This window comes from Tribolium castaneum, chromosome 10 (assembly GCF_031307605.1).
Source record: "Tribolium castaneum strain GA2 chromosome 10, icTriCast1.1, whole genome shotgun sequence".
Taxonomy (NCBI): Eukaryota; Metazoa; Arthropoda; class Insecta; order Coleoptera; family Tenebrionidae; genus Tribolium; species Tribolium castaneum.
The window spans coordinates 6,929,344-6,940,617 of record NC_087403.1 but is presented as its reverse complement, the minus strand read 5'-3'; the positions used below and the strand labels follow the sequence as shown (position 1 = coordinate 6,940,617).

The following is an 11,274-nucleotide window of genomic DNA, read 5'->3' as shown; positions in this document are numbered from 1 at the left end:
TTCATACATTGTGAACTTTTTTTCGACTTATTTGACTGATATGTCTGGTTAAACGTATTCACTCACAATGTGAATATAATAATAGTAAGTTTTGTAACTAAGTAGAATTACTTAAATAAAAATATTTTTTATTATTATTGCATAACGAAGTACTTATGTATTACGCCTGTAGAACATAGGAAGTTAATAATTTGAGAAGAAACAAGTATTGTTGAAATGTAACGCTTCAGTTCTATCACCAGCAGCTGTTAATAACAACAAAAATAAGTTTTTGTCGAGTTGTACTTTAGTCCCTTTTTTATTTTTCTTTCAAAACAGGAAATGTATAGTTTAATTTAGCGTTTTTATAAATTCATATGACATGACGTAGCGTAATTTTAGCTCAAAGATCAACTAAAATATGCAACGTTTTTTTGAAAATTGGCATCGAGGTTTTTCAAGTTACAAAATGATTCGTAATTACTGGATTATGTAATCCCCAAATGTTTTGCATAAAATATTTTGCTGAAAGTGTGTAGTAATTGGTTTTAGCGATGTGATGGGTGTGAGTTGATGACGTCATGCAAATATCAAAGATTTTTTACTTTGATTATTGGAAAATTTATCATTCGTATTTTGCGATTTCTTTATTGCATCATCAAAACGGATGCGATTCCGTTGATTAAAAACAATAGCATATTTCAAACAAGGATTTACAAAAATGTCAAGTGTGCTATTGATAACAATGATAAATGTTTCGAGTTGAATGAGTTTTTTTCAAAATAGGCGGACACAAAACTCCCCCGTTCTACTGTTCTCACAGTAGAACTTGTGTAATTGTTTTTGTGATTACATTCTCATTTTATTATTTACATTTTATAGTTTTGGTGCAAAAATGCACTCAATAAATTAAGGTCGTTAAACTCCAATTGGTTAATAATAATGATCATTGCAAAATATGTACCTATAATGTGCTAAAAATAAAACGCTGAAGTTGCAGTTTATTAATTAACGTTAAAGTAGGTCCACAAAAATATGTTATAAATAAAATACCTACAAATATTACAATTTCAAAATCATAATTTTGTCAAACGCTTTGCTTATTATTAATATTAATATACGAGGTGATCTGTTATTTTGCTCCATAATAATATACGTGATTTTTCAGAAATTTTTTACCATTCTTTTTGATTAAAAATTAAACATTTCCGCGTAAATAATAACAATTAATTAACCAATATTTATTTTTGCATCGTGGGAGTACGGCCCATTTACGTTTAATTTGGTGAATGTGAAAGTGGCTAATACCTAACCGTTAACAAATTAACAAAGCGGTACAAAGTTGCAGTTTACCAAAATATCTGATTGCAATTTGTGTTATACAATGAATTTATCTTTTTCTTTCGCACTTTGCACTTGTTGCACGTTCTCTGTTCCAATAACCTTCCATTGGAAAAATACTCATTGAAATGTTTTTATTTGTTATTATGATTTTTAAAGCAATGTAGTCAGGTACACAATTATTTTGCTCATACCATGATTGTAAGTTATAACGTAATCAGAAAATCGGCGAGTTTTTAATAAAATTGCACGTAACCAATTTCGTGCAAATACGGACGTAAAAAAATTGAATAAACGTCTTATTAATTAATGCTCTTGATTTTTAGGAACAAAGTGCGTAACAATTACGTCGAAAGCATGACGACGTTTTGTTTGCTTTGCTGATAAACTGATGCTATTTTGATAAGTTTACCAAGTATTACTATAATCCATTAGTGTCATAGAAGGGCAAAACCGTTTCATTATTTTTTAATAAAACCTATTTTGGCTGTTCTTTCAGAGTAAAACAGACAGTATTATAGGAGAATAAAATAAGAGTTTATTTATAATTATGGCTAGTAAATTATTTTAATTCTCAAGTACATCTTAAAACACGTTACTGTTATTATTGGTTTTGCAAAAATTAAATTGGCGAGACATTCGCTTGAGTCAGAAATCTTGACATTGTCTGTATCTTAATTATATAAATTAAAGTATATCGTTGACCCTACCCTGAAACTAGTCTTTTACGATGTATATTAAGCAGTTCAATGAATTAATAATCTATTTTGTACATCACATGACACGTGACACTGAATTTTATGGCCACTTTCTAGTTTATCGTATTTTAAAATAAACGCCCTCATTTCAAATTATCAGTGCGAAATTTTAATATAAACACATTAAAAATGTGTCTAACAGTAACAATAACGCTGTGTTTGTTATTACTTGCACACATTCGACTCTAACTTTAGTGCATACTTGTATATCCATCGCCCAAAAAAATTATCTTTTAACATTACCACTGGTCACCCATATTTATGTAATAGTTAGAATAACCTATTTAAATATTTACTGCACGCGTGTTTGTACATTCATCGCTGGTTCGTTTTTAATGTAATAAACAATTATTTCAGGATAATAGAAAAGCGAAATTTCAAAAATAACCCATATCGCAAGTAAATTATCAGAAAAAATAATTGCATATAAATGAGTTTCCTTGAAATAGTTTTTGTTGCAATAAATAGCAAATTTTTTAATCAACGGTTGCTGGACAATTTAATCAGTGTTATTAATTTGGTTTTTGTGTACACTTATAAAATTAAAATATGTAGTTTAGAGTCCCAAGAAGAATCTGGGCAAATTATTATTTTGTATAACCTAATGAGAGCCTTGACTATGTTACCAATTTCTCGTAATTCAATGTCATTATGAAGCAGATTTCCTGATCATAAATATATTTTTAATTTGCTGTTTCCTTAATTCCTATTTCCTCTGGGTTAGTGGTTACCCCAATAATTAACATTGATCGGATTTCGATGATAACCGGTGATTTCTTTAAATCTCTTTTCTTAGAACTCTGCAGACAGAGGACACTAAATGTACCTATCCTATAAAACAACCTTGGCCAAGGTGAATATTATACAAATTTTTGCAGACCAAACGCGTGTAAAACACTTACCTTCTTTTACATAAAAATGTGTTTCCATGCAATTTTACTTTATCTTACGTAAGATTTACAGAAAGGTACGCAAAATTCCACACACTAAAAACCTACCTTTTTACTTTTTAATACTGAAAATTAAAAAAGTGCACGTTTTCGTCCCAATTTATACCCTTGAAAATTAAAAGCGTCAGGTCCAAATAAACATTTTAATTCGCACGGAACATACAACTATACAAGTGACCTTTTGCGTTGAATATTTTATACGTAAAGTACGTATAAATGTAAAATGTTGCTCTGATTTATTGCACTTGTTACAACCAAAAACAAATTTATTACCAAACAACAAAAAATAAAAAAGGATTTTATTAGACGTTATACTTTTTCAAATGTTGAGTTGTTTTCACAAGCTATAAAAAAGACATTTTTATATATAGTAACACTATCGATAATGCTGTTTAAATTTAAAGCTTTACAAAGTTTAAGAGCAACTCGTTACAATTATAAATAATTCAACATCTTTATTTACACAAGCCAAAAGAATGTCATATTACATTTTTATATCATATCAATTCATCTGGTTTTATTTTTTATTGCAAATAATTAAATTGGAACAAAATGTCATCAGAAAGAATTAGAAACTAATCGCTTATGAATTTTTTATCTAAGGATTAAGTACGTGGAGGAATGAAAGGATACATGCGATAATAAAACACGTCAGTAGGATGTGTAAATTCGTTTAGGTTTTTGTAATAGAATAAGTATAATGACTGTTAATAAATATTTAGTGAAGGATGATGTTTATACCGGATTTCGGCACATTTTACAGTCTTCCATGGCCTCTTGGAACTCCTCGATCTGCAGTGTCATCTCAAAGAAGTTGTATTTATCATGAATATTTTTAGTAGCGACCATTAAAACATTTTGTGGATTCACATCAGGACCTGGAGCGTTAATTTTAATAGTGAAATTCAATTTGCGGTAAAATATTACTAATAGCAACATGAGCAGACATTGCAATTTTATCCAAACTTAGGCCCCATATTCTCAAGTTATGAACTCTTTTAACTCCTTCTATATTTAGAAGCGTTTTCATGACTTGATTGAAATCAATTCCTTTGGGAGCTCCTTCCATCAGCACTGTTAACGTATCTTTGATAATATTGAACGTGGTAAACATCACTAATACTGAAAAAATGAAGGTACAGATGGGGTCAATTATGACCCATTGTTCCTGAAATTACAATTTCGTAAAAATAATTTAGCGTTTTTTCCCAATTACGTTGAAATAAATCACAGCAGCGGCCACGAAAACACCAAAACTTTGCAAAAAGTCGCCGATAACGTGAATAAAAGCCGCTCTGACGTTGATGTTATCGTGGGAATGTGTGCTACCACCTCCATGGGAATGCCCATGTTGGTGGAGTGTTAAACCCATTCTGAAAATTACCATGGAGCTTAGCTAGTTAGAGCAATTTACTCACATTAAGTTCACAATAACGCCGATACCGGAGGTGATTAGCATTACTTTACTATCGATATCAAAGGACTTATGGATGACTCTTTGTACGGCAATGTAGACCAGTATTCCAGTAACTACCCAAATTAGTAGGACGGAAGTCAGAGCACCTATCACTTCAGCGCGGTACCACCCAAAGTGCATTGTCTTGGTGGAGGGCCTAGTTGCCATCCATAAGGCAAACAGAGATATCATAAAACTCGCAAAGTCGGTAAGAAGGTGAGCGGCATCAGAGGCTATTGCCAAGCTATTTGACAGGTAGCCACCTAAACTCGGAAAATTAAAGCCAAAATAACAATGAATAATTTACCCACCTATAACTTCTCCGATCATGAAAAGTACACATAATACACTAGCTACAATTAATTTTCGCCTAGCTTTGCGATCAATTTCCGGAGATTTCCCTCGATGGCAATGTTTATTAACTGAAAAAAGACGGCAAATACAGTATTTTTTAATTAATTGGGAAAATAATTTTTGAAGAACGTAGGCTAGTCTGCTACTTTTTGTTCAGCCTGTTTGCTGTGAAATCATTTGGTGCTTATCGTGTGATAAGCGGCCGACAACTTACTCATTTCGGTGGCATCCTGATTTTCTTTGGTCGGTGTATCAACCGAATCTCCCTCTTTGATGTCGATGACTTCACTTTGTAAAACTTTGCAGCAACCAGCACTTGGTTTTCCATGAACACAAAATATCACTTTTTTAGGAGTGCCGCTACTGTCACTGTGCATTGCTCCGTATTTGTTACTATTATTTAAACTAGAAATAAATACTATCGCGAGATACCAGAGTTTTGAGATACTTACAATAGAAGAGACTTATTTTCGTTTTCATCCTGCATTTTTATGGCTATTCAACCACTTGCCAGTTTGTTTTTCATTTACGTGGGCACGGATTAATCTCAGAATGTCAGAATATGTTCATGTTCAGTTTCTGGGCAATAAGTTATTGTTATCTTTGTGAACTAAGGAGTGTTTGTGCACCCGGCCCGACAGTTTCTTATCTATTTCAAGTAGGTACCTAGTTGAATAAATACAAACAAGACGTTGATTTCTAAAGAGTGTTTCTAATCTGCGCTTATCAGATTCAATCACTCGACTAATTTTTAATAAATCACCTATAAAATATACCCATTAATCCACCTAGACAGTGATTTCTAATTGGTAATCGTTGTTGCATTAACTGTTTTTTTTCTCCAGAAACCAGAAATAATTATATATGATATAAATCAAGAGACGGATTGAAAATCATTTAGATATATCTATTTCCAATCACTATCAAACTGAGAATTATTAATTACTAGATATTAAGGGTCTTACGACCCTTAAATGAATATTTGAAAATTACATATAGTAGTATAAATTTAGTGACATCTCTTAGAAGCATCTAAGACTAAAATAACTTATATTATAAAGAAAACTGTAATGCTATACGTAGAGGCGGGAATTCATCTTTTTTCAACTCAAGTTTTACTTTCGCTTTGTACATATTTATGGTATGACATTTTTATATGAGTGGACGTGTTTTGTCAATAAATTAGTAAACCAAAAAAACAAGTGATTCAAGTTTCTGATATACTGGGGCATTTTGTCGTGAAAGAATAAACTCTGCACGTTTACAAAACAAAAAACCCGTTTTTTTCTATAAAAATTTGACCAGATAAAGTCTTTTTTTTAATAATAATAATAAAATACCAAAAATAATCACTGAAAAAGTCCAAGTTATCCAACTTATTGAAAATAAAGAATTCAATGTTTTTCTTAATTATGGCAAAATTATTGGACAAAGTGGAACTATTTTAGCCTAAACCTATGTAAAATGACCCGGGGAATCGATTGGCATTAAAAAGATCGCCAAATTTTGAATAGTTTTTTAGTTATGAAGCTTTTTTTTAAACTATGAACTGCAGAATAAAGATAGATAAACTTATAGGGTTTTCTCTAACAGTTCCGGAGTTATTTCAACCTAAATGTTCCGAGTACCAAAAATCAACAAAAATCTCGACGAAAATTAGAAAAATCACCGTTTATAATATTGTAAAAAACTAGTATAATTACGTAAAAGGAACGGTAGAGGAACACAATTAAAAAAAAAACAGTCGTGATTATTTCTTGTGTTTATTGCATATCTTTGTTTAAATAAATTACTTCAACAGTACGTTTCAATAATTCAAGTGAGAAATGTTCAATAATTGATTAAATAATTTGTTGTTTCCATGACGATGAGGTAAACAAACCTTCACATCCAGTCTACAGGTGATTGTGTCAAAAATGCGAGCTATGCATGAAGCAAAGCTTCATGGTGCTTTCTGTACTAAATTATGTGGCAATTTTTTCTTTTCTCTTGTTTTTGGCTCTGACGGCCTACGTTTTGGTGAAATATTTAAAGCTTCGCGCCGGTTCTTTGAACCGTCACCGTCTTTACATCAATACACCAGTGGTCTTCACGAGTAGCACGGGAGTATACTTGAGGAAAGTGAAATTCCGGCAAAACACTCGAACTAATGTTATTAAATTACGCCAAAAGAACTTAAAAAACGCTGCGGAGATTTACAGTATGAGTGTCTGTGACGTCCCGCTTCAAACTTACAACATTTTTTGAATATTTGGGGATATTTCTCTCTCACGGGCAGCCGTTTTAGTGACTTGAGTGAAATGTCAAATAAAAGTGTAAAGTAGTGTAGCTTAGACTCAAGTTTTTTCTGTTGTGTGTAATTGTTTACGAATTTTTTTATTTAAATAATGATGATGGTTAAGTGGGTGGTTTTTGCGTTGTCTAGGCTGTTGTAAAAAGGTTTAACGAAAGATCAACCAGGAAAAGGCTAAATGTCATGGGATTTTGCTCAAGAAGATACTTTTTTTTATCAGTTTGTCTCTTACAAATGGTAAGGCTCGTTTCATTGTTCTTTTGATATTGTAATTGGCAAACTTCCATTTAGTTATCAGTTATCGAGAGGCAGGTGTTTGATTTTCTGGGATTTTTGTGGATACCAATTCTTGTGAACTTCTTTGAAATTATTTTCATAATACTGGGATTTTTTGGTGCATATCAATATCGGCCTAAATATATCATATCGGTGAGTATTTGCTGGTTTTCCTTCAACAATTGTACGACTTTGTTTATTTTAGTACATTTTGTGGCACCTTTTCTGGTTGGGTTGGAACGTTTTCATCATTTGTTTATATTTAGATGTAGCCAACTTGGACCATAAGGTATAACAGTCATGCGCCATAACTTTAAAAAATGACTGCAGGAAAGTTAAACAATCACGATTTTTTATTTGCAAAATTTTGGTCAGATTGTGTAATTACATTTTTCGTAATCTAAAATATTTAATAGTGCTTTTAGTCTATAGTCTCTGTTGTAAGAAGTGTTCATTTTCTTTTTACTTTTGTTTCATATTTTCGAGCCAAATTTCCCGTTGTTCGAATGAATTGAAATTTTGCATACTTACGTAATCTAGGTGACAATGCAATTTTATGTAGTTACTTACTCCCTAAAGAGAATAAGTAAAAACTTAAAAGCAAAAAAATAAAAAAATATATAAAATGTTTTTTAACTTTTATTAAAAAAATGCAAAAACGAGTTCTGTTTAAATCCTAATATCTTTGGCAGCAATAAATAAGGAGTGAGGCCTTAAACAGGGTTCACTTTTTTCTAGCCACCCGATACAGTTTTCTAATTTTGTAGACTAATAAAGTGCTCAAATTGGACCCAAAGAGTGAGAGCTGGTGGAGTAACGAGGGACCAGGATGTAAGCGCATTTTGAGTGAATCCTATCAGACTGCTAGTGAGAATTGTCTTGTAAATTACGTACACGTTGAAATATTCCAGGCAGGGTTACAATGTGTGGCTTCTGTATGTTTGTTCTTTACTGTTTGTTACAAACACTGATCTATTGTATTTTTCAGTTAATCGGAATTGTGATTGGAATTTGTTTAAGTCGCATATTTTTAGAGGAAGATGATACTTGTAAGTTGCCCTTGTGCGTGTATTATTTGTAGATTGTAGGTATTTTACTAACTCACATTGTGTATAATAAAGCTTCACTTTTAATTGGCTGGTTATGTCATTATAATCAGCCAATAATTTTATGATTAATCTGCTTGCAGTTGATTTCATTGGTGGATTTGATCCTCAAACTGTGTGGTAAGTGGTAAATGGGATGCAATGGTAAACTCTTCTTAGTGTTTTGTAATTTAAATTATTCTTTCCTGTAGTGTAGTAGTTGCTATTTGATACTCTATTTTCAGTTAATTATGAAGATGGTAAAGGTCCTGAATATTTTTCTTTACATCCGATGTACGTGAGCACCAGTGATGGCCTTAATCAGCATTTTTCCAAACCTAACACTAAATTAAATGTAAAGTCGAACGCTTCTGTTTCACAGACTTGCCCGCAGTGCCGTAAGCATGCGGGCAAAAACAAAAATCCTTTACGTGCTGACACTATAAGATACATACAACGCAGTACTTCCTTTAACGCCTTAAATGCACCAAAACGCAAACGCTCACCTAGGCCCAAGTCAATCGCCGCCAGACCTTATTTCGATTCAGATCTCAACTTTTAAGACTTTGCATTTAATAACAACCCAGCAAACACAACTGCTATTGATTTTCTGGAAGAGCACAATTTATTTTTACATAAGATGGTAGCGTTGTCTCTGCTGGAACGTTTTGTTTCTAGTCATTATTGTTTTTGTTTTGTTTAAATGGTAATAACTGGCGTTAATATATTTGGATTGGATTATGACTAACGAAAAGTTGGCATTAACATGACTGTTTAGCTTGTGGTAGCTAGTGCATGTTTGTTGATTAACAAATAAATTATAATTTTTGTTTTGACGTTGAATTGTATTATTGTGCCTCGGCATTTCTCGAAACTAAGAATCGGCTTTTTTGGCAGCATCACGTAAATCGTCACGAAAAAACACAAAACGAATGTCTCTCTACTCAATCGAATTTAGCTCTCAGCTGGAGAACCGTCATGACAGTGATAACGAGTTCGATAACGAGCATTTGCCGCAACCAGTTTCCCCAAAGCCGATGACACCTCGAAGAGTAAAGCGCCGTAGTGTCATGACAAGGGGTTCCTCCGGCAGACACAGCACCATCAGCAGCAGTAGCAGAAGACATTCGACCGCACGCTCGTCCACAAGAAGCTCCCGTAGGATGACGCAAAACCCAGTTACGCGTTTGTTGGAGCAGCAGCAAAAAACGCATGCTTACGATAGCCCAGCTAGTCCCTCTCCCCCCATTGATTCCCCACTCCCCAACTACTACAACAGTGTGTCTAACAACAACCTGGCGATTCACCAGAATTGGCAACATAATGGCCATTCAAACCCCACATACCAACAATCTTCCACGCAATCACTCAACGATACCGAAGATTTTGACGACTTGTATAACAATAGACCGGCTTCGGTCAGGTCAAGTTACTCGAACTTTCACGGAACGAGGACTATTAACTACAACGCGCCTAAACACTACCACAGTCACGCTACGCCTCAAGTGCCACAAAAGCGCAACAATCCGGGCAGGAATAGTATGAGATCGATGGCCTTTCTCAATAATGGCCCTCCTGCATACACTTCACAACGGCAAGCTTCTATTGATTCAGAGACCACGATTTAGTAGTTTAGTATTTATTTTTGAGACCCCTTGTGATAATTAGTTAAGGTTAATATACAAAAGTACAGATCTTGCCCGCTGTTTTAAAAGACTGCCACAGGGATGTCAATGTAAATATTTTTTAATTTTATGGTGATCAACGTTAGAATTATTTATTGATTCATTTCAGATACAATGTTTTTGTTTCAATTCAGCTTTCGGAATGTACTTAAATTTTGCAATTGTACACACGTCGTAAAGGCAATAATTTCGTGTAATATTTTTGTGTTCATATGTATTGTACATATACTGCTTATAGTAGGCGTATAATTAGCGATGTTTTTTACCAAAGTATTATGTGCATAAACATATTTTTATCATTATACAATTCGTAGGATTTTTTTTAATAATAAAAAATACTTAATGCGTATTTGTTTTATTCACGACCACTTCCTGGTTTAAATTGGGTGGTAATAAAGCCAGTAATCAATCCGATCATGATCAGTATTTAGTTAATTTTAGCACAGTAAAAAACTTGTATCATACGGACTGTTTATAAAATCAGGTGAATTTGCCAAATTTAATTATTTTATTTCTATGAAATTTCCGAAAGGACCACTTTTATATACCTAGGCAACCAGTAAAACAAAATTTTTCATATTCTAACATTGTTTTTTCTGGAAAGAAGCGGCAAACTTTTAATACCTGCTAGACTGTATATTTTGCGTAGTAGAAAATTTAAATGGTAAGTAAAGCACGCACGGTATTTTGTTAATTTGTTCGTATAAAGTGCCCAATAAAAAATCCTATATGCGCATTTATTATTACTTTGCATTTATTTTTTTTACTGTGCATTTATTATTTTACTGTGTATTTAATTTGTACCCGTTTAAATTTGTCAGATTTGCAGTACATATTTGGCGTTTTATTGATATTACAATAAAATCAGTAGCAACAGAAGCAAGAATTGTACACCGAATTACTTTACACACAGTTGGGCCCCAAATGAAACTGCTGATGTATTATTTTAAAAGTTTTACCGTTCTTATTATTATAGCAGAGATAATTAATAGTTTGTGTGAATTTTGAGAGCAGTCAGTGCTGATATCCTGATAGCACATTTCCCGAAAAATGACGCAACGCTCTTGTGAGTTTATAAAGTCATGCGCTTTATTTCA

At 32.8% G+C, this 11,274-nt stretch overlaps 2 protein-coding genes across 6 annotated transcripts; one reads left to right on the top strand and one right to left on the bottom strand.

Moving 5' to 3' along the window:
• Window positions 1-3,683: 3,683 nt before the first annotated feature.
• Window positions 3,684-5,515, bottom strand: LOC655654 (proton-coupled zinc antiporter SLC30A2). 2 transcript variants are annotated; one of them, XM_064359533.1, is made up of 7 exons: window positions 5,291-5,515; window positions 5,053-5,231; window positions 4,796-4,906; window positions 4,447-4,747; window positions 4,245-4,401; window positions 3,956-4,196; window positions 3,684-3,906 (listed from the first exon to the last, which is right to left on the bottom strand). In XM_064359533.1, exons 1-7 carry the CDS (start codon window positions 5,323-5,325, stop codon window positions 3,764-3,766), a joined length of 1,167 nt encoding a protein of 388 aa, XP_064215603.1. In that variant the 5' UTR covers window positions 5,326-5,515; the 3' UTR covers window positions 3,684-3,763. The 2 variants fall into 2 exon arrangements, with proteins under 2 accessions (XP_064215603.1, XP_015839451.2); XM_015983965.2 differs by having other exon boundaries at window positions 5,053-5,243; window positions 5,291-5,513.
• A 1,222-nt stretch (window positions 5,516-6,737) lies between these two features.
• NKAIN (Na,K-ATPase Interacting) lies at window positions 6,738-10,522 on the top strand. Of its 4 annotated transcripts, none has more exons than XM_015980082.2 (7): window positions 6,742-7,368; window positions 7,423-7,560; window positions 7,613-7,696; window positions 8,175-8,342; window positions 8,396-8,456; window positions 8,738-8,786; window positions 9,390-9,531. In XM_015980082.2, the coding sequence occupies exons 1-7, from the start codon at window positions 7,315-7,317 to the stop codon at window positions 9,397-9,399; spliced, it is 564 nt and encodes a 187-aa protein (XP_015835568.1). In that variant the 5' UTR covers window positions 6,742-7,314; the 3' UTR covers window positions 9,400-9,531. The 4 variants fall into 4 exon arrangements, with proteins under 4 accessions (XP_008200663.1, XP_015835568.1, XP_008200665.1 ...); XM_008202443.3 differs by lacking the exon at window positions 8,738-8,786 and adding an exon at window positions 8,597-8,633 and having other exon boundaries at window positions 9,390-9,529; XM_008202444.3 differs by lacking the exon at window positions 9,390-9,531 and adding an exon at window positions 8,597-8,633 and having other exon boundaries at window positions 6,743-7,368; window positions 8,738-8,940.
• The last annotated feature ends 752 nt before the right edge of the window (window positions 10,523-11,274 follow it).